Source organism: Amblyomma maculatum, chromosome 8, assembly GCF_055883805.1.
Source record: "Amblyomma maculatum isolate TAMU_Amacu chromosome 8, ASM5588380v1, whole genome shotgun sequence".
In the NCBI taxonomy this organism is placed as follows: Eukaryota; Metazoa; Arthropoda; class Arachnida; order Ixodida; family Ixodidae; genus Amblyomma; species Amblyomma maculatum.
In genome coordinates this window covers 51,899,795-51,926,765 of record NC_139351.1, presented here as the reverse complement: position 1 = coordinate 51,926,765, position 26,971 = coordinate 51,899,795, and the positions used below count along the sequence as shown (strand labels likewise).

Genomic DNA, 26,971 nt, shown 5'->3' with positions numbered 1-26,971 from the left:
GGGAAAGTATAACAGCTCTAAACTCACTTGTTAGCCTTAAAAGTTTAGCACTCACGCCGTCGGGCCCTGGGCTAGTCTTCAACGGTAGACGGTCTATAGCGCACTTCACGCCATGGGCAGTGATGATAGTGGACGGGTATGCGAACGGGATACTTAGCCTGGGGAGCGTAAGGGAATCGGAGATTGGATGTTCTTGTGTGAATACGCTGGCAAAGTGCCTGTTAAAGTGTTCGGCGCACTCCTCTGGTGGTAGTATGTTGCCATCTGTCCCTGTCATGGCTGGAATGGACTGATTTTGCTTAGGATTTACCATATTCCAGAACTTCTTAGGATCTGTTTTTAAAAGATCTGGGAGAGTGCAATTAAAATATTTCTTTTTCGCATCAGCAACTGTTTTTTCGACAAGCCTGGAAATTTCCTTTTATTTCTGCCAATCTTCATGGGCATTTGACCGACTAGCTTTTCTATACGCTCTCTTCTTCCTGTTTAGGTGTCTTCCAACATCCCGAGAGAACCATGGGTCGCTTTTACGAGATGTTATTGTACATTCGGGCACACATGAATCTTCTATATATTTTAGCTGATCTCGAAATAAGCACCAGTTTTCATTAGTTGAACAGCTCGCGAAGCTGGAGTGAAACTCGGTTAAAAAACTATCTAACATGATATTTATTCTTTCGGTATCTGCGCGCGCATAGTTTAGTATTTGTTTTTTTATTTTTGTTTTTTCAGTGCGAGGTAGAGACAATGAGCAATGAACGGCTCTGTGATGGCTGATGTTTTCCATGACTTGAGTACCTGCAAGGTCAGGACTGTTTGTCAGGATGAGGTCTAATATGCGATTTCCGCGAGTTGTTTTATCGACTACCTGGGTGAGGTGATGGTAGTGAAGGCAGTGAAGAAACCGAAGATTTTCTGCGCGATCATGCTGTGTGTTAATAGATGAGGTGCTCCAATCTATGGCTGGATAGTTAAAATCACCACATATGACTAGAAAACAGCGTGGCAATTTGATCGAGATTTGATCAATTGCGTCACTGAACAGTTCAGAGAAATTAGAGCGGCAGTCTGGCGGTCGGTAGCAAGCACCACAATGAATGTGCGAAAAGTGAACAGAGACCCAGATTATTTCTAGAGGCGATTCCATATCTATGAGCGATGGTTGGAACCGCATTAAGCACTCCTCCTCCTCTAGCCCCGATCCTATCTCGACGGAGAAGTACAAACGACGATGGGAACATTACTTCGCTGCTGGCGATGTCATTAGAAAGCCAAGTTTCAGTTCCCACAAGGATATCGGCAGAACAAGTGTGAATTATTGTTTTTAAAACATCAAGTTTACGAAATATGCTGCGGAAATTTGCCAAGAGCAGAGAAATCGGATTTGGTGTGGCCGTTTTCTTACGTGGTTTTACATACTGTCATTCAGTGGTTTCCTCTTGGTTTTGAGAGTCAGAAGTATCGATTACAGTAGCAGAGGCGCTTTGTTCTACATGCTTTTAAATTCAGCGTAGAGCTATATAAATTATTTACAGAGTAATCTACCCATAGACGAAAAGTCCAATTGAAACATGCAACACAACACCACACAACTAGATAACGACTTAGCACACTTTAAAACGGTGACAAGGAAAGAAAACACATCAACAATGGCAGCCAGTCCGGTTTTTAGTCACTATCTTTGTGTCTTTAAGCTAGTTATACTGATTTATTTATAGGAAGGGAAAGGCACGGTAACTGTCTCACTTGTTTTTCTGCGGACACCGCTACCGCGCCGTAAGGGGAGGAAGGAAGGTGGGAGTGAAAGTGGAGAGAAAGAGGAGCCGTAGTGGAGGGCTACGGAGTAATTTCGACCACCTGGGGATCTTTAACGTGCGCTGACATCGCACAGCACACGACGCCTCTTCGTTCCGCCTCCATCGAAACGCAGCCGTCGAGGTCCGGTTCGAACCTCTTTAAGCTAGTGTACCATCTGGCCGAAATGAGTAGAGAGGGTTCTAGAATAGAGGCTCAGCATTCCGATGGCGTGGCATATGGAATGGCCACGTGGTGGCTGTGTTGAACTCTTTTATTGGGCCAAAAAACAGGGGGCGAGTCAAATGACCGGTTGCGCTGGCTTAAGGGAGGTCGGGATACCGCGGCCTCCACCGCGCGCTGGATAAGCCAGCGTTGGACTGCTGGCTCGGAAGTACGCAGGAAAGACCCACGTCTCTGGGGTGTTTGAGTTGTCTGTGTTGTGTGTACAAGTCCACACCATGCGTATGAGAGTGGCCGGAGTTTAGCAGTGTTTGCACATGGGGGCTATCTGTTCCGGAAAGATCCTGCTGTATAAGATGGGGTGTGGGACGCTGCCAGTTTGTAGTTTGCGCCATTGAACGGCTTCGGGCCTTGTTAGATCGCGGTGTGAGGGAGGATATGTGCATCGTTAGAGTCGGTGGTGCTGGAGTATGTCCGTGTAAGTTGTGAGTAGACAAGCGCTTTAGATATTAGTGTCAGCGGAAGCAGGGTGGCTGATCATACTCTCGGATTGGCAGCTGAGACCTCGAGCGAGAGTGTGCTCCTGGGCGTTTCCGCTGAGCGAGTCTTGGCCTGGAGACCAAAGAAGTAACCGAGATGTGGAGGAGGGTGCTATGGAACTTATTATGTGTAACACCTGGCAAGAGATACGGCCGGCATCGTAGTTGCGAATAGCCTGTGGAATCCCTGATGACGGCTTTGGTATTAGGGTGGGCTAGCGCCTGCGCAATGGCAACCTCCTCAGTTGCGGTGGCTGTTTCTGAATTGCGAATGCTGCAGGCTGTGTACCAGCTGCAATGAGGGGCGAGAGCTGCCGCCACCATCGCTGGCCTCGTAGGATGGTAAGAGGCGTCAGTATACGTGACGTCCGGACGTCCGCTGAATCGTTTCTGGAATTGACGAGCCAGGTCGGCCCGTCTCACGGCATGGTGTTCCGGGTGCATCCGTTTGGGAATGAGAGGAATGCGGAGATTTAGGCGATATTCCGGCGTAGTTCAGCGTAACTTGGGGCCGATCTCGGCGGGGAGATCCCACCTTGTGGCAGTACCGCTCGGCCAGCTTGTGCGAGTGAGAGCCGCTTATACTGGGCGGTGAGGGTTGCTTCGATGAGTTCGCTCACTGTATCGGAGATTCCGAGAGCCATGAGCTTATGGATAGCTGTGAACATGGGATGACCTAGGACCGTCCTGTACGCTTTTAGAAGTGACGCATCTAGCCGTTCGCTTTCGGCACGACTGAGACGTAAGTAAGTTCCAGAGTAGGTGATGCGGGAGTAGAAGAAAGCTTGAACGAGGCGCAGGAGGTTGGACTCTCGCATGCCATGATGCTTGTTGGAGATTCGCTTAAGGAGGCATCCGATCTGTAGCCCCGACTGGTCGATGCGTTGGAGTGATATTGCTGCTGTTAATCTGCGGGCGCAAGACCAAACTCCTGATGTTATCTGTTCGAGGAATCGGGTTTCCTTGCCCCGGGCGGTTGATGACAGGAAGCATGACCAGGCGCCACGTTGCTGGTCATCAGGCGCTGCTCATAATTCCGCTTGTATACCGTGAGGATGACAGCGGGATTCTGCGCGTGACAGATACTGCAATTGCCGGGCAATTTGAAAGTGTCAGATTAAAATAGTCAACTTACCCGATTGGGCTTCTAACTGACGGTAGATGGGTGACGTCACATCCTTGACCTCACACTAATTAAGTAACTTAACTATTTTAATCTGGCACTTTCAAATTGCCCGGTGGTGGTGGTGTTGGTAGTGGTTATTTATTTCCTTTTTGTACATACAATAAATAACCACTAGCACCACCACCAACACCAGGCAATTCGAAAGTGTCAGATTAAAATAGTTAAGTTACTTTAATTAGTGTGCTGTCGAGGATGTGACGTCACCCATCTACCGTCAGCTATGAAGACCAAGCGGGCTCCACGTGCGCTCCAACGTCGCCGGGCTGCGCTTGCCTTCAACGAGTGAGATGCTGCGCGTTTCCTTTCCTGTAAACGAATTACAGAACGCCGGTGAACTTTAGACGCGCTCGACATAGAAGCCAAGGAGTGTTTAGCTGCTGATGATCGGCACAGAAGAATGGAGAAATTAACTTCTTGCGCCTTTCTCTTCCTGTGAACCAATTATTATATATAGACCATTACATCAGGCGAGGAGGTTGTCCAAACACCTCCTCTCTGGACTGTTGCAAACCGATTCTGCTGCCGCCTCCACCGTGTTGACGTCAGGCGCACACAACAGCCCAGTGAGTAATATGGTGAAGCCAAGGAGGCGCTCGCTGCAAAGATCTATAATCTAATCCCAAAAAAGTCGTTTCTTTTCGCTGTATATATCCAGGCATAGCAGAGCTAAGCCATGTTTAATTTTTTCTTTCTTCTCTACTTTCTTCTGTCCGCATGAGGCAGTGTAGGTGGTTGAGCCAGGTCGTTGGCATGTTGCGAGTGCCTCGTCCGTGCTGTTGGAGCCGCCACCCTAGAAACTATGCCAGCGAACCGGTGGCAGAGGCAAAACGCAGGTTGTGCTGCGCCTAATACAAATATAAACCCTATTCACTATGAAGTCGGGCAGGCGGGGCAGAGAGAAGGGGGAAGGAGGTAATGCATATAGCAAGCCGAACGAGAATGACATAATCAGCCGCCAGCTAGCGGCCCAGTTATCCTGACCAGGAGTATAGTAGGCCGTTGCTCCGCCGTCCAAGGTTGCGGCATGCCCCTGGCGTAAACGCACTGTCCTGCTGACCAGGAGTATAGTAGGCCGTTGCTCCGCCGTCCAAGGTTGCGGCATGCCCCTGGCGTAAACGCACTGTCCTGCTCGGCTGTTTTGTCAGAGGAAAGAAAAGAGACCGAGCGCCAGCAGGTCCCGACGGCGGATTCAAGCGGCGGATTCAAGGGGCGGTTCGCGCGGCCATTATATAGGAGAGAACGCCGCGTGCTGCTGTTGTGCAGGACGCCGTGGGCGCACCATTAACTGCATGCATACTGGACACCAACGGGCTTACGACAAAGCCACGTGGGCGCTCGCGTTGGAAGTTTGGTCTTCGGTATGTATGCTGCGCCTAATAAAAATATAAACCCTATTCACTATCAGGTTTCGCAGGCGGCGGTTGTGGCAACCCCGTAATGTGGAGACGCCATAACGTTGGGCGGCTCGAAACAAAAAGGCCATTTTTTAAAAAAACACCACCTACACCAGTGCACCAAAATTCATTGTAGGTAGAGAAGGTTTGCTACACTGGTGTAGCATAGTAGTAGCGTAGTTTAAAGAAATAACCCTTAAAAAGCACCTACCAGCGTACTCCCTGCTGCGCCACTGATTTGTCGGATACTTGAGACGCCCTTTGGAACCCCGTCCAACCAGTAGTAGTCGTATAAAAAGGCATTGAGGTGCAACGCTTAGGCGTCTAATATATCGATGGCCTGCCTGCTGGACGAGCAGGCGCTGTTCTTCTTCACCCTCAGCACAAAGCCAGTCCACTCAGGTCCAGATAGTATGGAAGGAGGTGGGAAAGAATCTTGATTGCAATGCAACCAGACATGAAAATAGCAGTGTCAAAGGTTGGCCTAAGGAGAAGGGCAGTTTGGGCATGATGGACCATGACAGAATTTGTACAGATATAGCCGTGCAGGGTTTATGAGTTCATTCAACTGTATTTGCCGAAGGATATGAGCCTTCCGAAAGGAAAGATTAGGATGAGAGTCGGGGTAGAGCTTGCGGTCTAAGCGAACAGCATTGTAATATTCAATGATGGTGGCGCGAAGAGACAGTCTCAACCCCCCTTCCAAGGATCTTGGCTAGGGGATAAACGGTGCCCGGTTACGAATTTCACGGGCGAGCGGGTTCGCCAGCTCATTGCGGTCAATCCCCCGAGTGTCCAAGAATCCATCGGAGGAAGGCGGGGCAGGGCTGCAGCGCAACAAGTTGTTCGCGTGACGTCATTGTAGCCTTCCTGAAAAAAAAAACATTTATTTATAGGAAGGGAAAGGCGCGGTAACTGTCATTGTTTTCTGTGGGCACCGCAACCATGCCGTGAGGGAAGGGAGGAAGGTGGGAGTGAAAGTGAAAAGAGAGAAAGAGGAGCCGTAGTAGAGGGCTACTGAGTAATTTCGACCACCTGGGGATCTTTAACGTGCGATGACATCGAACAGCACACGACACGGACGCCTCTTCGTTTCGCCTCCATTGAACGCAGCCACCGAGGTCGGGTTCCTTCCTGGCCACCATGGAGGCGTCCGCAACATGAAAGAGAGAGAAAGAAAGTGAGAGAGAGAGAGGGCCTACGGCGAATCAGGTATGGCGTTTAAGCGTGTCGTATCCCAACCAGAGCTCGGATTTGTTGGTGGTGGTTTACTGGAAGGGAAAGGCACAGCATCTGTCACGGTTGCTCTGTGGGCACCCGAACCGCGCCGTAAGGGAAGGGAGGAAGGGGAAATTGAAGATGGAAAGAGAGAAAGGGGATCGTAGTGAAGGGCTGCGGAGTAATTTCGACTACCTGGGGATATTTAACGTACGCTGACATCGCACAGTACACGGACTCCACTTCATTTCACCTCCATCGTAACGCAGCCGCCATGGTTGGCTTCGAACCCGGGTCCTCCGGCACAGTAGTCCACCACTGCACCACCCCGGCGGGGCAGCTGGTATTTCACCGACGCCATACCTGATTCGCCGTAGGCCCTCTCTCTCACTTTCTTTCTCCCTATTTCATGTTGCTTACGCGTTAGCCCCGTCGGGGTGGTGCAGTGGTAAGACGCCCGACTACTGTGCCGAAGTACCCGGGTTCGAACCCGACCTCGGCGGCTGCGTTTCAATGGAGGCGAAACGAAGAGGCGTCCGTGTGCTGTGCGACGTCAGCGCACGTTAAAGATCCCCAGGTGGTCGAAATTACTCCGTAGCCCTCCACTACGTTTCCTCTTTCTCTCTTTCCACTTTCGCTCCATTCTTCCTCCCTTCCCTTACGGCGCAGTTGCGGTGTCCACAGAAAACAAGTGAGGCAGTTACCGCGCCTTTCCCTTCCTATAAATAAATCAGTTTTTTTTGCGTACGCGTTACATCAATCCAACTACTGTGCCGGAGTACTCGAATTCGAACCCGATCTCGGCTGCTGCTTTTCGATGGAGGCGAAAGAGGCGTCGTGTGCTGTGCGATGTCAGCGCACGTTAAAGATCCCCAGGTGGTCAAAAATTACTCCGTAGTCCTCCACTACGGCTCCTCTCTCTCTTAATACTTTCACTCCCATCTTCCTCCCTTCCCTTACGGCGCGGTTGCGGTGTCCACAGAAAAACTAGTGAGACAGTTACCGCGCCTTTCCTTTGCTATAAATAAATCATTTTTTTTAATCAGTCCAAAGAAAACAAGTCAGACAGCGCGCCTTTCCCTTCCTATAAATAAATCAGTTTTTTTAATCAGTCCAAAGAAAACAAGTGATACTGTTACCGCGCCTTTCCCTTCATATAAATCAATCATCAGTCATGGTTGCCAGGAAGGCTGCAATGGCGTCATGTGAATAAGCTCTATAATTTCCAAACCTACAAAAATGAGTGGCAAAATAATTTATGTTCGTAGGTTAATTACGAAATGAGCCACACGCAGTTCAGAGCATTTAGTTGCGTAAATTTTATCTGCCCACGTGACATCCATCTGTTTCAATCGTTGGAGGAGAGAGAGGCAGCAGGTTGGGGTGAAGGGTGGCTGCTCGTGGCCCTGATGGAGATGGGACCTGTAGGTCACCGCCACTTGTAGCGGGGGCAAGCCTGCAACCGAATTTTTATTTGTTGTAGGCCGTCATTGCACCCGCCTAGGTAGTGGACGACGGCTGTGGCGGCATGCGTCGTTCTCACCCTCTTCTTTTTCTTTCTTCCCTACTTTATTTGTGCGCACGAGGCAGTGGAGGAAACGAAGTGGAGGGCTACGGAGTAATTTCAAACACCTGGAGGCGAAACGAAGTGGTGTCCCTGTGCTGTGAAAGGTCAGCGCACGTTAAAGATCCCCAGATGGTCGAAATTCCTCCGTAGCCCTTCACTACGGCTCCTCTTTCTCTCTTTCCACTTTCATTCCCAACTTCCTCCTTACGGCGCGGTTCGGGCCCGTGTCCACAAAGCAAGTGTGAAAGTTACTACAGTTCTCCCTTCCTGTAAACCAATTAATATAATTACTATACGAGGCAGTGGCGGTGGCCAGCTACAGAGGCAGTAGCAGGCCCGTGCATTTTATTTTCCTTCTGCCTACAGCCACACCAACAGGGGTGGCAGGCGGGGGCCGTGATTGCCCCAGCCACCGCTTTGGTGGTGGACGACGGCCGTTGCGGCGACCCCCATCTTCTTTTAGAGCGCAGCACTTTGGCGCTCGTTCCTGGGTTTCGCGTCGGCGTCGGCGTCGGCCTCGTAACCAGCGCCTCCCCACTTTCATCCCCCCAGTTCGAGCCGGCGCTTGGCAACCGAAGCCTCGCAGGAAGCGCGGAGCAGCCGGAGAACACAAGGAAAGGAAGGGGGTTTGGGGGGGGGGAGGGGTCGCCGGAGGAAGCTCTAGCCGCTAGCGAGTCAAGACAACGTGACAGCGTAGATAATAATAATAATGATTGGTTCACAGGAAGGGAAAGGCGCAGTATCTGTCACACGAGTTTGTGGACACCTGACCCGCGCCGTAAGGGAAGGGATGAGGGTGGGAGTGAAAGTGTAAAGAGAGAAAGAGGAGCCGTAGTGGAGGGCTACGGAGTAATTTCGACCACCCACCTTCCTCCCTTCCCTTACGGCGCGGTTCGGGTGTCCACAGAGCAAGTGTGACAGTTACTGCGCCTTTCCCTTCCTGTGAACCAATTTAACTTTTTTAACTTATTTTATCTTTAACGTGCGCTGACATAGCACAGCACACGGACGCCTCTTCGTTTCGCCTCCATCGAAACGCAGCCACCGAGGTTGGGTTCGAACCCGGGTATTCCGGACAGTAGTCGGGCGTCTTACCACTGTACCACCCCGGCGGGGCATGACCGCGTAGAAAAACTGATTTATTTTTTATAGGACGGGAAAGGCGAGGTAACTGTCTCACTTGTTTTCTGTGGACACCGCAACCAAGCCGTAAGGGAAGGGAGGAAGGCGAGAGTGAAAGTGGAAAGAGAGAAATAGGAGTCGTACTGGAGGGCTACGGAGTAATTTCGACCACCTTGGGATCTTTAACGTGCGCTGACATCGCACAGCACACGGACGCCTCTTCGTATCCCGTTGCAGGAATACTCTCCGAGACTAACCAAAAGACCTCAATAAAGTTTTTTCACTCACTCACTCACTCCTCTCGCTCGTAATGCGTCCCACGGCTGTGACAACCTCGCGAGGCACATGTATAGATCTTGTCTTTGAGAATCAAGCATTGGTGTACCAAGTCGAACATATATCAGTCTTTTCTCCGACCACAAAGCTTCCTTCATGACTGTCAAGAACTATTAGTGGAGTCTTTGTTAAAGAAATACGTGTGAAAAATTAAAAAAAAAATCTGTGATAGCGCATACATGTGTTGCTCGATTTATTTGCCTCAATCTATCGGAAAGGTGAAACAGCTTATTTGCTGCGCTCAAATTTCGCACTAGGAAGTAACGTAATCGTCGGTAATTTTTTCTTCTCCACTTTCTCTCTTCTGTCCGCACGAGGCATCGAAGGTGGCTCAGCTAGAGTCAGTAGGAAGCCCGTGCATTTTCTTTTCCTTCTTCCTACTGCTACATCAGCGGCGGCAGATAAGTAGGTAAAAAACTTTATTCAGCGAAGGCCAAAAAAATATTGTCAGTTGCTTAGCTTGGTTAAGCCTAGTAATTGTGAAAGCAATAGCTATGGCTACGCCTAGGTTCAGCTTGTGGTGTAGCTGATTGTGGGGCTTGTGGTTATACTTGCTGGTTAAGCAGTGATTCACTCTGGCCACGGCATATGGTTCAACTATTGTTTTTTGCGGGGTGCTACCTGGTTATTCTATGTAGTTATTCTATGTATAAAAAGCACCGAGGCAAGGAGTGGCGTGGCTGCAACGATATACTTCGTTCTGGGTGAGTTTAAGGCAGAATTTACAACTGGTGCTCCGGCACCGGCTGCAACGGCATTCTTTACTCCAGCAGAAATGAATGCACCTCTGGAGGCTTCGTTGGTTCCACTTGCCGCTAGGCCACCTCCTATAGTATCGAACGTCGCACCCCCGGCGGTAGCTGCAGTAGGAGCGTGATTTAGGCCGCGGTTGGTAACTACCGCCTCGCGAGTTGACGGCGCGAATTGGGGCCCTGTTTTTGCGGCAGATGGGATGACGTCATTCCGGCTGTAGCGCTCCCTCACGGAGGGAGCGGGAGTTAGGCCGCGGTTGGTAGCTACCGCCTCGGATGTTGACGGCGCGAGTTCGGGCCCTGTTTTTGCTGCAGATGGAATGACGTCACTCCGTCTGTAGCGCTCCCTCACGGAGGGAGTGGGAGTTAGGCCACGTTTGATAGCTACCGCCTCGCGAGTTGACGGCGCAAGTTGGGGCCCCTGTTTTTGCGCAGCTGTGCTTGGCGGCTCACCAAAGGTCACGCTAAAGGTCAACTGGTATTGTCAATGGTAGCTACCGCCTCGCTACGGGAAGCGCTGAAAAGTGAAAACAGTAATGCTTTTGCAATAAAAATAAAATTATGTTGCCACCGTTCCGTGGGCGGCCTTCCGGCTTCTGGTCGTGGCCTCCAGGTCACGCCTGGCGGCGACTTGCGCTGCCCAGGTCATAGGCCGCTGTTGAATGTGCGGCTCCGAGTTGGCAAAGCAGACTCCCATAGCTACGGACTGTTTATTTGCCAGGAGACGGGGGGAAAGTGCGCCGGACAAGAGTACAGAATGTGAGCATAGTATGCTCGAAGATAACTGGAAAGCGGGCGAATAAGGGAAAGGCGTGCAGAGGAGAGGAAAGTGTGGGCCTGTATTTGGTGCCACATATACTGTTCGATTTTAGAGAGGGACTTGTGAGGGGCAAGGATGGATAATCGGGAGTTGCGGTAGCGGAGGGTGATGTCATGGAAGGTAAGGAGGGAGTCACGCATCTCCATACCGGGGTGGAGGGGGCCAGATCGGTCGGTCATTTCACGAGCGATAGAATTTGCCGCCTCCATTTCCAGGGTGCCCCGCGTGAGCCGGAACCCAGAAGAGTTGGATAAGAAGGGAAGGGGGGAGAAGTGCTTAAGAATATTGATCGCAGAGGAATAGATTCTACCCTTTGCAAAGGTGTGGACTGCGTTCTTAGAGTCGCTAAATATGAAAAGGGCCGGTTCGAACTCGACCACGGCGGCTGCATTTCGATGGAGGCGAAAAGAAGTGGCGTCCGTGTGCTGTGCTATGTGAGCGCACGTAAATACCCCCGGTGGTCGAATTTACTCCTTAGCCCTCCACTACGGCTAGCCTTTCTCTCATTCCACTTTCACTGCCACCTTCATCCCTTCCTTTAGGGCTCGGTTTAGGTGTCCACAGAGGAAGTGTGACAGATACGGCGCCTTTCCCTTTCTGTAAACCAATATTTATAGAAAGGCCGGTGTGCTGGCATTAGCGAATTCGATGGCTGCCTCTGCAAACGCACAAGAGCATTGCTGGCGCTAGACTTGCAAAAGGCATTTGACAATGTCTATCACTCCTCTATATTGGATGCACTATCCGCTCTGAATGTGGGAAACCGAACACATGATTACATTTCAGCATTTCTCCGGGATCGCACAGCAGAAATTCGATTCGGTCCCCTAAAATCCCCCACTTTTACCCTCGGTAATAGAGGCACCCCGCAGGGATTAGTCCTTTCCCCTTTTTTATTTAACATCCCATTCATTCCCATGGCTAAAAAGCTGTCACAGATCCCAAACCTCTCCCATTCTCTATATGCAGATGATATCACCCTGTGGACCACCACTGGGAATGTAGGTAGCATGGAAGAAACTCTTCAGGAGGGGGCAGACATGGTGTCAAGATGCGCAGCTTCAATTGGCCTTGCATGTTCCTCCACCAAATCCGACCTCCTGATACTCCACCCAAGCCCGCGGAAACGCCACCAACCCCCTATGCTCATCACCGTAGATGGTGAGCCAGTACCACAAGTTCACAAACTTCGAATACTAGGTATGTTCATATAAGACAACGGCTTTAACACGGATACACTCTCCAGACTGACTAACACAACACATCAGATCATCCGCCTAATCAAACGTATAGCCGACAAGCACTGTGGAATGCGCGAGCATGGCCTCAGACGCTTAGTACAGGCATTTATTATAAGCCGCATTCTTTACTCGATTCCGTATTTATATCTAACAAAAACAGAGATAGACATGGTGGATGCTCTCATCAGACAGGCTTATAAGGCAGCTCTCAGCTTACCTAAGCGCACCCCAACCAATCGACTCTTAGGCATGGCAGTTCAAACACCCTCAGCGAACTGGTGGAAGCCCACCGCATTGCCCAACTAGGACGGCTCTCCACTACCTCAACTGGTCGCCACATTCTTTCATTTCACCAACTTAGACCGTTAGGCGCCCCTCCAGTAGAAACTTATGCAGTTCAAAAGACAGTCCGCGATCACCTCACTGTCCACCCACTTCCGAAAAATATGCATCCCCTTCATACCCAGGCCAGACGGAAAGCGATAGCACGTGCCCTACACAGAGCACATGCGAACGAACCCGACACGGTCTACGTGGACGCCGCAGAATATCCACACCTCTCAGCTTATGCGATATGCGCGGTATCCAGCCGCTTCGAACACATCACATCAGCCTCTATCATTACCCGAACGTCCGTAGAAGCGGAAGAATCCGCTATAGCCATCGCGATAGTTTCTTCCACTGCCACCCTTATCCTCAGCGATTCTAAAACTGCTATACAAAATTTCGCCCGAGGCCAGCTACTTGCTGCCTCTCACAAAATCTTAACTACCAACGTTCAAACACCCCGACCCATAGACCTTGTCTGGGTACCAGCCCATTCGGGCAACCCCGGTAACGAAGCGGCCAATTCTGCTGCTCGAGCATACGTCGACCGAGCAACAGATACCGAAACCTAGGCAGTGCCAGAGATCGGCTGATCACCTACAACGACGTTACACTACACTACCGGTCTGAAAGACTTCACTACCCTCCCCCACACCCTTCCTTAACCAAACCACAACAAATAACATGGAGACACCTTCAAGCCCGCACCTTTTCCTCCCCAGCACTGCTGGCACTCTTCTTCCCCTCTACTCATCAGTCCGAGTGCTCCCTCTGCGAGGCCCCGAGAGCTACATTCGAACATATTATGTTCAGATGCCCGGAGTTTCAACCACCGGCCGAATGGCGCCTTACGGATAACGAGGCTTGGGAGATCGCGGTCTCAAGCTCAGAACCGGCTCCACAAAGGAGACTGGTCGACTGGGCTGAAGCGGTCGCCGTCAGGCACTGCCTGCTGGCTACCACCCGTGATCAGGAGCCGGCCCAGCCCTTGTAACGAGTATTTCACGGCTCCACCAAATAAATTTTTTTACCACCACCACTTCTTCGGCAGTGAAAGTGATAGCAGGGGTGGTGATGACGAAAAAGGGTGTTTGTGTTTTGGAAACAGTGGCCAGGACCTAGGTGGGATGCGAGAGGTAGGGTGCCGCATCAAGATACACGACGTCAGACCATGCACCGTATTGGCACCTGAGGGTGGAGGCGCGGGCTGATCGGAGAAGAGTATGATGCTCAGGGTTCATGTTCTTGGGATGGGGCTTGACAGTGAGCATGGAGAAGAGCGGGCTGGGCAAGGGGTGGGTGACACAGACCAGGGCAACAAGGGTCAAGTGAAGGGAAGTAAGAAAGGCTCTGCCAGGGGTGGTGCGAGATAACGATCGAGTTTTGCCACGTGATGGACCTCCACAGGTTCTGAAGGAGTATTGAGGGCGCCCATCGTCAGCAGATGAGTCGCGAGGGTGGAAGTGGGAAGCCCGAGAGCCTACTTATAGGTTGGACGGATGAGACAGTAGAACTTGTCCTTGGCACGAGACAAAAAGAGGTATGGGAGGGAGTAGACAAGTCAGCTTAGCACAAAGGCCTGCACAAGACGACGGAGGTCGGGCTCGCGCATGCCATAGTGTCGGTTAGCGACCCGCAGGATCAGCCGTACCGTCTGCTGGACGCTTGTAGTAAGGTGGGAAAGGACAGTAGTGCGTTTGCCATTGGATTGGAGAAAGAGACCGAGAATACGGATGCAAGAAACAGAAGGGATGGGATGTCCGTCGATAGTGACGTTAAGTTTAGGAGATGAGGTTGGAACTATGCCTCGAGCCAGGAGGAGCAGGAGCTTCGACTTGGATGGGGAACAAGCTAGCCCGACCGTTCGAGCATAATCGGCGACCATGTCTAGGCCCGCCTGGAGAGATGCTTCCATCTCTCAAAAATTGCCGGTAGTCACCCAGAGGGTGATATCATCATCATCATCATCATCAGCCTGATTATACCCACTGCAGGGCGAAGGCCTCTCCCATATTTCTCCACTTAACCCGGTTCTGTGCTAGCTGCATCCACTTGACCCCTGCGAACTTCTTAATCTCATCCGCCCACCTAACTTTCTGCCGCCCCCTGCTGCCGCCCCCTGCCGCCCCCTGCTAGAGGGTGATATCATCAGAATATAAAGCATGGGAGAGGTTACGATTGGTAGTTAGAGCACGTGCCATGCGGAAAAGGTGATGTTCAAGGGAAGGCGAGAGAGAACAGAATCCAGGCGGCTACCTCGATTTCCAGGAGAGAAATCAGGAAAGGAGAGGGGGAGGAATGAAATCTCAGCCATGCGATGGGCAAGAAAAGCCTTGATGTAAACATGGATCCGGGAACTCACGTTAAGGGTAGACAGGGTGTTTAGGATGGCGGTAGGGAGACATTGTCAAATGCTTTCAAGTGACATCCTCGCGTGAGTGCGCTAGGCGTGAAGAAGGTGAAGGACCTCTTCGGAGAGCTGGAGTATGACACCCTGGGTAGAGAGGGATGGGCGAAAGCCGAACATCGAATCGGGGAACAGATGGTTGTCCTCGAGGAAGCTCTACAAGTAATTTATAACGACTTGCACAAAGAGCTTACCTAGACAAGAGGTGAGGGAAATGGGACGGAGATTTTAAATGTCTAAGAGTTTGCCGGGCTTGGAGACGAAGTTTAAAGCTTCGGTTAACTCAGTAGGCCGAGTGCCTTTGTGCCAATATTTGTAAAGAGGTCCGTAATGGCCCCTAGTGATGATGTTTCCAGGTAACGGAGTGCCTTGTTAGACATTTGGTGTTCTCCTGGTGCGGATGTGGTGCGGAGCTTATGTAGCGCCGCACAAACCTCCCCCGTGTGATACCTGCGTCCAGCGCAGAATTAAGGGTGCCGATATAGGAAGGGAGTGGGGACGGAAGGGAAGTGCAAAGATTGCGATCTCGGAGTGCAAGGAGTACATCGGAATCGGATGTGGTGAGGATTGTAGGATGCGCGTCACATCCCAGCATTGCGTGGCCTTGGCATGCGACGGGTCAAGGAAGACAAGTAGGAGCGTCCATGTATTCCTCAGCCCGAGGTTACCGGCCATGCTGTCGCTGCTCTGGCCCCCCTGCTGCCTGGTGAGATGAGCAGTGCTCCTCAATTTCCACAGCCAGGCGGGCAAGGCAGAGGCGTAGTGATCTGTTGTGTTTTTGTGAAAGCCAGTGGCGGTGCAGAGAATGATACGCCCCTCATAGGTGAAGGAGGCGGCTGTCAGCTGTGGAGGAATGAGTAGGTGTAGGGACTGTAGAGGTGGAGGATGAAACATCTTTGAGCAAGGTGGCCCTCCATTGAGAAATGTCTGAGATGGAGGTGGGGGCATGTTGCCGTGAGTGGCAGAACCGATCCCAGTCGACTAGCTGGCTCAGACGCCGGCGGGAGGATAGGGTAGGAAGAGAGAAAAAGAGAGGATATAGTGGTTGCTGCCAACAAAAACCCAGGTGTTCGTCCACGCTGCGTCCAAAACGTTTTTGCAGATATAAAGGTCCGGATTAGTGTTGCGTTGGACGACAGCCGATGCGGGTTGGGTCAGAAAAAATCATTAAGCGCGGATAACTGTTCGTTCTCGACGAATGTACACAGCGCGAGACCATTCCCACAGTTCCTGGGGTAACCCCAGCTGATGTGATGTGCATTGAAATCCCCAAGAATGACGAGCGCGTTGCGATGTGCGCGAGAAAGGGCTTTGCGTAGAAAGAGGAGGATAGGAGCTTAAGGTGTGCGAGGAGGGCTGTAGGCATTAAGAACAAAGAGACTGGTATCCTGTCGCTGCCGGATGAGAGATCTAGGAAAAGTTTGGTTTGGTTTGGTTTCTAGCGTTTACGTCCCAACGTGACTCGGGCTGTGGAGACGCCGTAGTAGAGGACTCCGGAAATTTCGTCCACCTGGGACTCTACCGTGCACTGACATCGCACAGGACACGTGCGTGAAACTCTGGAACATCGAGAGCATGCTCCATCACCAGTATCGCATGCCGTTAGGAAGTGTTTTGAAAGTGAGAAGTGAAACTTCAACTTGATGAGCTAGTACTGTGTAAAAAAGCTGTGCGAGAGTACTGGCTACTAAGGGTTGTGCGAGCTCTAGATTTCCTGTTTATCAGAGGTATTTTTCGCACTTCATCTAAAACGTTGGAGAAACAACTACAACCAAAGAGACACTGTTAGCAATCTTACGCCAGTGTGTCATTTGCTACCTGAAGCCGCTACAACGGAGCATTCAGGAATGTCTTATTGTGCTTTCGTTAGGTAAAGGCTTTGTATGCTTCCTTAATGCGTTTGTAAATACGGTTACAATGAAAATGCCTTCATGCTGCAGTTTTCTCAGGTCAGGTCTCGTTATGCATGTAGATACGTTCAGCCACTGCCGTCATGATAAAAAAACTGATTAATTTATAGGACGAAAAGGCACGGTAACTCTCTCACTTGTTTCCCGCGGACACCTCAATCGCGCCGTAAGGGAAGGGAGGAAGGAGGGAGTGAAAGTGGAAAGAGAGAAATATGTGCCGTAGTGGAGGGCTACGGAGTAGTTTCGACCACTTGGGGAACTTTAATGTGCGCTGACATCGCACAGCACACGGACGCCTATTCGTTTCGCCTCCATCGAAACACAGCCGCCGAGGTCGGGTTTGAACCAGGGTACAGGTTCGCCTACTTCGACGCGCAGCTGCGGCGGTCGGGATCGAACCCGGGTACTCCAGCACAGTAGTAGAGCGTCTTACCACTGCACCACCAGCAGCTTTTTTTTTTCTTTATTGCCTAATTATAAGATTTTACACATGAAGAACATTACTCCACAAACACACAGGCACAATATTACGCGACAAATACACACCAAGGGGTAAACCACGCGATTTGTGCTGCGTGATCCATTACAAATCAGGGATTTGCAGCAACATTTCCATTCTAGGAAAAAGCCACCCAGGCACTTCATCTTGTGTCTTTAACACTCTCAACGGCTTTGCAAAAATACTGGCGTATTTTCCTCGCATCAACGTCTGCAAGCCGTCTGAAAGCTATTCTGTATCGCCAGATACTGTGCAGGCCAAATTATATGATCATGTCCGGCGGTAGGCCATTATCGTCCTCAATTGGTAAAAATCGAATTTCGAATGCATCCATGGGTAGGTCTTTTTAATTGTTCATTGTAGAATGTCCCAGAATAAAAAGGCTTCCCAACAGTCTAAGAAAACGTGTTCGATAGATTTCGGTTTGCGGCATATGAAAGTGATTTGCCGAAGGTACAAAAAAACCTTTAATTTCTAAATATCTACACCCCTGCAGCGGCGCTGAACAGAATCGGGTGACTCAAGTTTTATTTAGTGGCGTCCGAGACAGGCGTCCGGCAGGCAAGATTATAAAAATTTAAAAAATAAAAACGTGATTAAACTTTCGCGTATGTAAAAGCCTACTGCGTCGTACCCTTAAAGTCCGAAGTTAATTGAAGCTCTAATGGTGTTCAGCACTTCCCCTTTGTTGTAACATATACAAGCTGTACAGAGTTCTAGGAACCTAATGCAACTCGTGTATCTATTATGTACATTGTCAAACACATTTATCTTAAAATCAGAAGCTAAGACGAGAAGTTCAGTCATACTGTACATGTTTTTAGCATCGAATATGAATGCATCGTTTGGTCGCTGCGGTTCCATGTAAATGGTTTACTTCATGTATACGGTGGTCGAAGCAAACGCCCTTTCTGATGCAGCGCGTTTCAACGTCGCGCTCGACGCTAAAGTTAGTTTAACCATCTGCAGTTGTTCTGTGGACACTTGATTAAAGCGTTAAGCCAGAGCTGCAAGCTTTAAAGCTGAAAAATAAGCCATGAAATAGTAAGCGAAAGCAGTGTTCATGAATGAGACCAACTCGTTACTTTATTGTTCTTGTCGGACCAAAGAACAAATCATGGAGTGCGGCGCAAGTGGAGTCTTGTTGGCGCTCTACTGCGCCCAATTTACAATGACAAGCATGAGTGCCAAGGCCATATTAGTCGCAAAATCACATTCAGGTTCCTTAAAATGAGTGCGTTTGCCTGATATGACTAATCAAACAGTTGACTGTTTTGCATCCGGATCGACGTTTACAGCAGAGACTCGCCATACTTTCTGACGTCTTTGAAAAATATATGCGCCAAAAACGGGCGTCTCTGCTCTTGAAACCTGCGTGCCGCAGCAATTATTCCCACAATTGGTAGCAAGAATGCATAAGCGACTTCAATGCTGTTGGCTGTTTCTGAGGGCCGAGAAGCGTCTTTAGAGTAGCTAGAGTGGTTTTGCCTGGGTACAAAAAGAAAATGTTGGGCGGGCGACAGTTCATTGCGAAAGCAATACTACTCTCGGTTTCGAGTCTTCCGCGTAGCGCGGCGGCAGCCACGTTTTACCCACGTGACGCTGTGACGTCACACCCCACGTGACACACGGGCTGGCAGGAGCGCCACCTTGGGTCTCTTGTTTCACATGGGACGGTTATGTCAGAATCAGCCTGCTAGGACTCTGGCATTCACGTTACCACTATAGGCCACTAAGGCACGTTCATACGCCTTGGTTAAAGCGGGGTTTTATATGTGGGCTTGGGCTCAGGAAGAAGAACGCTAGGTCACCCGCAGCTAAGGCTTTCGCTTAATATTTACTTCAGCAGCGTTGAACCCTTGCAATGTTTTTAAACCTGCCTTTTTTCTTGGCTTTGTGAACTGTGGTCTAACTGTCTGAAAGGGTCAGGATATTTTTTGTGTGGTGTCAGACTACATCATTCTTGGAAATGAATCAAGCGGTACTCCGGGAGAGATGAGGCATTTATCAATTGTTTTCCTACCGCCTAAAATTCTTCAGCCACTCGGAAAGAAAAAGAACATAAAGAGACGTGTCCAACACTGCTGAACCGAAAATCGGGTGGTAACACTTTAATATACAAGGTGCAATGCTGGTTTTATTGTTTAGTTTAACAATATGTTCATGCTGTAACGTATAAAGTAGTGCCCTACAATCACTGTAGTTAGCCGCCGCGATTTCTTTGTTTATTATTAAAATTGCAGATTGATCTCCAAGTAAGGAAAGGCGCTGTGAAACCTTTTAACACGTTTGTGCATAGTTTAGGAAGCTCGTCCATGGTTTGGCAGTTTTAACCAGGGGGCGCAAAGCTTTGTCTTGACAGTAGATATGATAGGCCCTTAAATACAGGACACTCAGGCCGATACTTAAGTGATAACGTATGCAGCGTATACCTGAACGGCTCGCGCCAATTGCATTTGCGCAAAATGTGATCCGTGACACCACACCGGTAGCACGATCAAAACATCGTGGGGGTTTAAGCATGCCTTGAACTAATGAGAGAGCCGAAGCTATGAGTGTTGCATCGAATGTTCCGGTGGACACTGAGATTTAATGTGCCGCCGTCCAAACGTTCGAAGGAACCTTCTGTCCTAAAAACTCGCTGTTGTCGTTTGCCTCTACCAACTAACGAGTTCTTTTTCTCTTGTTCTTGTTGTCCTTCTTATTTTCGTTCTTCTCCTTCTCTTCTTCTTTTTGTTCTTCATCATTTTGTTTTCTTCTGTTTCTTTTTTTATTACTTTCCTTCTTGCTTCCTTCTTTCTATTCTTCTTTTTCTTTCTCTTCTTTTCCTTTTTTTTCTTCTTCTTTCCTCCTAGAACTCCTGGCCCAGCTCTCAGTCTATACTACATGGCAGTTGCTAGGCAATGGTGCGACGCGAAGCAGAGCAAACGGCACATGGTGCCATGGTACCAGGTTTATAGCTTGAAACCCCAGCGCAGTGTAGTTTTCGCTACAAAAGGGACGCGTCACTGAGCTGCTGCGTGATGGGACACTCTTCTGCATATTTATGGAAAGTAGAATGAGTACTTGGAGCACCTCTTCTATCGTCCCACGATTGCCTCTTGTAACACAAATGGTGATGTCATCTGCATAGAGACGTGCCGAAATCTCTATATGCTATCAAGTTGCTCTTGGAAATGAAAGAGGAGAAGATTGAAGAGCAGAGAGGAGTGTTTTTTGCGGCGTATCTCTAGTGGTCATAGAGATTCGTTGGGAGCTCACAGCACCAATGCTTATATGGCCTAGGGCGTCTTGTAGAAAGTCTTTAATATATTCAAAAGTCCGTTTTCCGCAATGCGCCGTCCGCAGTTTATCCAGTACCTTGAAGTGCTTCACATTATTATAAGCCCCCTTGAGATTTCAAGGTAAAATGACGCTAGTAGTGAGCTTGCTTGTGGGTCAGTCACTACTATCTCGAACTGAACCAGCACGTCTTACGTAGATAGGTGCCCCTTGATGCCGAACACGGTGCGGAGAATGGAATCGCTTTCCTCCAAGTTGGCAGAAAGCCTTCCTTGCACTGATTTCTCTGTCATCTTGCCGCCAGACGAGGTGAGCGAAAACATACGGAGGTTGCTATTATTACCCTCTTTTTTTGCTGCTGGTTAGGGATAAAAATGACGTCTGCCGATTTCCAAGCCAGGGGCAGTTTGCCTGCTCTCCGGCGGTCACTGATTATTCAGTTAGGTGGCCTAGCGCCTGTTTGTTCATACTTGCAAGTAAGCCCACCTTAACTTTGTCATGTCCTTCTTCTTCTTCTACCACGATGCCCCTGTAAAGATCCGGATTATCCTTTTCTTCAGACTGCAGCACACGCTCATCATCTTTGGCTGTACATAGCTATTTTTTCGTGAGGGCTGCCAGCTGCTGCTTGTCAGTACCAGCATAACCGTGAGGGCTATCTTGAGGTTCCGCTGTTGCTCTCCCCGTGTCTTGCTGTGCTCAATCAGGCATAACAGGAGCCTATAGGTGGATATAACGCCAGACACATTTCAATGAGCCGCACGTTGTTAGCCAGTTGTTCTTCGTCAAGGTCTACGCGTATTGATCTGTTTGTCTTGGGATTTCAGTGATTTTATTTTCAGTTTATGATTGTGTATTTGCTACTTCCATCATCTGGTAAGCCTCTCCTGGACTCCTACAGGAGGAACAGGTGGTTGTTGATGGCCGGGACATCCTTTGAGGTACGATGCGTTCTCGTGACGAGGCCACTTTCAAAAACTTCAAGGCGCCAAAATCATAACTAATATGTTTATTGCGCCTGAATGTCTTAATATAATAAGCTAAATATTTGCTGGCCCCGAAGTGCTGACACCGAAGTTTCAACTTACCGCTATGTTCCAGTAATTGCTCTAGTCCATTCATGAGAATCAAATCACTTAAATTCGTTACTTTTGGAACCTCACAAATGTTTACATTTACTTTGCTCATTTTCACCCAGCTACAAAACGTTTTGGCGTTCCTACCCACAGCACTTGCCTCTACATGTGAAATCCCATACGCCGCCAAATTGTTGATAGTACGAACATTTAAAGTATTGTTATGCGTACATTTCATTGATTCCAAGATTGCAAGGAATCCGTATGCTTGGCCATTAGAGGTGGATATTTGTACTTGCCTAATATATACCACAGAATTAAATGCAAAAAGGAGCAAAACGCCACCATTTATAACAAGCTACGCTTGTGAAACCAAGAGTCGCGTTAAAAATCGCGTGGTTTTCAGAAAAAGGGATTAAAAAACTAGCCTAACGCAAGGAAAAGATGAATTCATGTTTTCACGTCATTTCGAACTTTTACGCATCCGAAGAGTTGTGTTGCGTAAACATTTACGAAGTACGAGCGTCATAAGAGAAGAGTATACACCATATATAAAGACGAAACCAATACTCACAGGATCAAGCGGAAGATTCGAGACAGCATGTCCTTCTACACGATTCTCTGTTTTGTTGTTATTGGATTCTCTGCAGCCGGAACACCGAGAAAACATGGCGAGAAGGATTTTTTTGTACTAATGTAGCACATTTCGAGCAATTGTCAAATAGCTACTTTCGTCCTAAATGCTATCTGTGGTTGAAAACTGTATCAGCCTTATGAGTCCGTCGCCGGTGCTTTCGTGTGCGCTAGCCTTACTCAACAAGCAATACATGACCACAAACATATTTGGCTAATGATACCGATGAGCAAATGCCGTATTATTGGGCACCACAATGTCAAATAACTACTTCCGTCCCAAATGCTATCTGTGACTGAAAGCTGTTTCAGCCTCATGGGTCCGTCGCCGGTGCTTTCGTGTGTGCTAGCCTTACTCAACAAGCACTGCACGACCACAAGCATATTTGGCTAATGATACCGATGAGCAAATGCCGTATTATTGGGTACCACAATGGCGAATATATAGCACCTTAAACATGAATGCAATAATATGGGGGCTCTATGTGCACGATGAGGGCTTGAATTGAGATACCAACAGGGAATAACTCCTTTGAATAGAGCCTTCCTAGGTTTCCAAATTCGGAGCACCTACGAGAAATCAAAAAGAGACCCTGAAGCACATGACAAAATATTCCTACTTTTAGGCAAGAAAACACAGAAGGCTTCTGTCGCGAGAGATAATTCCTAAAAATTGCGTTACCTCAGTTTGATACGCTCTTTGGTGTTTCTAGCAGGAGGCAATACGCAGTCAACACAATCGTATGTGGGCATTTTTTTATTTTTCTTCTTCTTCGTTTGGCCGTCGTGTGTATTGTATATTTTGCTGGCAAAGCCGACTTCCTCTACAGGGTTCCCGTGAAGTGCTGCCTTGTAAGTCACGGCAATCCTTTTTCAGGGCGCCCCGAGCTATCAAGATCATATAACACCGTTGGTAAACTGCATCTCATTGCAGCTGGTATAAGTCTTTTTGTTTTTGTTTTTGTGGGGTTTAACGTCCCAAAGCGACCCGTAGTGGAAGACTCCGGAAATTTTGACCACCTGGGGTTCTTTAACGTGCACCGACATAGCACAGTACACGGGCACCTTGCTTTTCGCCCCCATCGAAAAACTGCCGCCGAGGCCGGGATTCGATCCCGCATTGTTGGGAACAGTAGTCGAGCGCCGTAACCACTGCGCCACCCCGGCGGGGTGGAGCTGGCATAAGGTGACACATCGAATTTCTCTAGGTTTGTACCGGGACGGCACAAAATATCGCGTACAATAAAGCTTGTGCTAATTTCTGAGGTCGTTTTCTGCACCCTAGACCTTTACACATGCAGCTTTGCAATTCGCTTCCAATTGTATACGTAAACAGCAAGGTCCTCTTTGTTGTGGAACTTAGCTCCCCCATCGAGACCGCATACTGCTTCATTTCGACTGCTTCGGTTATTTCCTCCTGCGGCGCTCGGCACGCAAGCATCTGTCCTACGGCACAAATGTTCGCTTCGGCTTTGCAAAGTCCTGTAACTTCTTTACGGCGGAGCTTAGCTTTTGCTCTGGCGACAGGTTAAGTATCACTAGCAACGAAGCAAGTCTACCTGTTCAACAGCGCAGTCATGTGAGCTTCAACGTAAGCGCAGTTAAGTGGATTGGGACAGTATGCAGTATTGCACTGATGGAAACATTATGAAACCAGGAAGTGAGAAACCAACACTGGTGAAATAAAAATATTCAGGTTATAAATAAACCAATGAGATTTATAGAAGAAAGAGAAGAAACCAAGACCTGGCCAGACAATCAATCACAGGGCTTTAGGGGTGCCACCGGTATAACACACTAAATTGTATTTGGAAAGTAAAAATGGTGCCAGTGCTTACCTACGTGAACGCCATGATGTAGCCATATTTTCAAGCATGAATTAGTTAGGGCAGAATACTGTGCAAAGAACATTCAGGAAAACGGTGGGTAATTGTTGTGCAGCTGACGTAATGGTCTGACTCTACCAAAAGCGCGTTAACTCACAGGAAGGGTGAAAAGACCTGAAGGCAATAAGTACGTAGGAAGAAAAAAACGGAGAAATAGAGAGCACTAAAGAATTTGGTATACAACGAAAAGGTTGCAAAATCGAGTATTTCAAGAAAAAAGAAGCTGAATCTAGGTCTCTACCTGAAATGAACAAGGGTAATTAAGGAGGAAGCATTCTGACAGCTCAGGAGGAAACGGCCTTCTCTTTGAACATTTATTAGGAGGTTATAAAACACAGAGCTGCCAAAGGAAGTGTGATCAACAAGTTGAAACGTTTGAGATGTGCCTTAGATGCGAAGAAAGAATTGAAGGAACGTCAACACTGGCATCTTGGAGCTTCTAGCCAAGTCTCTATGTGGACACAGTCGTTTGCAGCGAGTACCTAGGGTTTAAAGATAAGAAACGACACTTGAGTGTCTCTGCGGTTATGAAAGGCGAAAGGCAAAACGAGGGCGCAAGGGTGCTAAATTAGAACTAAGAAGGTATTTACATAGATATTGTTGTGGGACGCTGTGCCCGCCTAAAGATAGACACAGAAGAACCAGCGCTCCTCGGCGCGCGCCGTAACATCTTTCCAACGGGGGGGGGGGGGGGGGGGGGGGGGCGAAGAAAGTGTCGGTGATTTGCTGCAGGCGCTCCACTTATAGGGCGGCATTTCGTGGGGACGGCAATGAGGTAGCAGGCGACGACAGTAGTGGTGATGACCCGGTAATTAAGTCGGAGTGCATGCTGGCTCCGTTGACATATCGCTTCATGTTTGACACATGCGCCGGTGTCCTCCCTTCTTCTGTGTCTATCTCTAGGCGGGCACAGCGTCCAACAACAATAATGAGTCTAAAATAAATGTCTCAAGTTCAACGGTTGCGTTAATAAATATGAAATAAGGCGACGACTATCATGACTGCTTTGCAAAGGCAGCGCTCTTAACTTCTATCCATCATCTCATCCAGCCTGATAGTGGAAGGTATTAGATTCCTTTATTTTCGTAGAGACAAGCGCAGCTAGATGGGTGCTAGAGCAGACACCACGAACCGCTAATACGACCAGTGCCAATCTGGGCAGTCAGATGGCCAGATCTTGAAAAAGAATTTCATGTGCTTGCTCATCGGCTCATAAGCAATTGCGGAAGCCTCTTATGAAGATCACTGACTGTTTTCTGCCTAGCTAAAGTAATATTCCCCACTATGGTCGTGCGGCAGATAAACCTTGGTCTAAAAATTGCCCTCTAATATTTGGCAACAATGTGCTTTCAGCAACGAAGGTGAAGAAAAGCTTACGAAACAGTATACATTTGATTTTTTTTTTCACCTGTCGGTAAGAATCGCTGTCTCTTTTTCTGGCAGGAGATGTTTAATTCTCTTGATCGTATTAGTGCCACGCGCCCGGTCCGAAGGTTTTAGTACAATATTTTGATGCTGCAGTGCGGCAAGGTGTTCTGTACACAGCGACATATTTCGAACCTCTGCTTCCTTCAAAAATACGGTCAACAAGAAATATTTAAAGAGGATGAAATTTTAATACAACTTTCGACTTTTATCCGATCTGCGGGAGTGAGTGGGCGTGTTTTCGCTGTAGGTTTAGCTGCAAAAAGAATTCCTGTTCTAGCGTAGCGTTCTTAAAATGTCTAAAAACACGAGAAGCTTGAAACAGGCCTGATTTCAAGAATATCGCGTACTTCAAAGAGACAAGATTATATCCGCTGCGAACGTGGCTCTTGAACTGAAAAAAGAAAATGAAACATTGTATAATGATTGTGCTCATCGGGAATCAAGAAGAAAGTGTATATGTTTTGTAACGTGTTTCTCTTTTTTGGTGCCATTCTTTCAGCTGGATGTAGTGGAAGATTTTATTGTGTATACGACAAAGAAGTTCAAGATAATATGTTTTCTGTAAAATAGAATATTCTACATAAAGAAAGTGTTTTCGCCCTTTGTGTACTACCGCAAACAGAAACATTTATAGAATGTACTTTAGTTGGTGATATTGCCTAGTCACTGATAGGCTAATGTAGCACCAGGTGAACCTACGTGCCTATTTCGGCATGCAGTGAGAGCACATGCACTGCTGGACCTAATTCATGTTCTTGTTTCAGATCCAAGATGCAAGAAATCTGTTGCAGTGACAACTGGTTGCGCTGAATCCAAATGGCAATTTAATAGGCAAAACAAAGAATGCGAATCTACATGTGCTGGAGCCCCGTTTCCGACCTGCCGAAGCAGCGAGTGAAAACACCTATGTTCATTTGCTTCTATGTTGTCAAGTTAGAGAAATGGTATCTAGACGGTGAATAGCCAACGGGGTTCGGGTCAGCAAGAGCTTTGTGACTAGGCTGTCTAGAGTCTTATGATTGACGTCGTTTTTATATCTGGCGTTTAAACGGTCGCCCATGAAAAGCAGCGTCGCAACATGGGTATATGCGATGGTTCAATAGTTCCAGTATAATAATCTTATCTAAATAAAAGTGCTGAAAAAAAAATTCATCGAAGGCAACCAGCTCTCGTTGGTGGCACATAAGGCTCCATTATTTGTAGCCTTCCATCTGCGGTTGACTTGCTTACGGCGGACAGAAGTTTATGACAAGCTCGTTGATAGTTGGGCGCAACCAATACATTTCTTCTAGCATGTCGTACGAAGCGATACGCTTTGAGAAAGCAGACAGACGTACAGAGCAAAGACCTGTTGGCATGCACAGTTTGCAG

At 48.5% G+C, this 26,971-nt stretch overlaps 1 protein-coding gene across 1 annotated transcript in view; it reads left to right on the top strand.

Annotated features, from left to right (window-relative positions):
- LOC146181152 (uncharacterized) overlaps positions 1 to 26,733 on the top strand; it is a 43,538-nt gene extending 16,805 nt beyond the window's left edge. The window contains exon 4 of the mRNA XM_084577855.1: positions 26,365 to 26,733. Within this exon, the coding sequence (XP_084433981.1) occupies positions 26,365 to 26,498 (134 nt within the window). The 3' untranslated portion in view covers positions 26,499 to 26,733. The remainder of the gene's footprint in view (positions 1 to 26,364) is intronic.
- Positions 26,734 to 26,971: the final 238 nt, after the last annotated feature.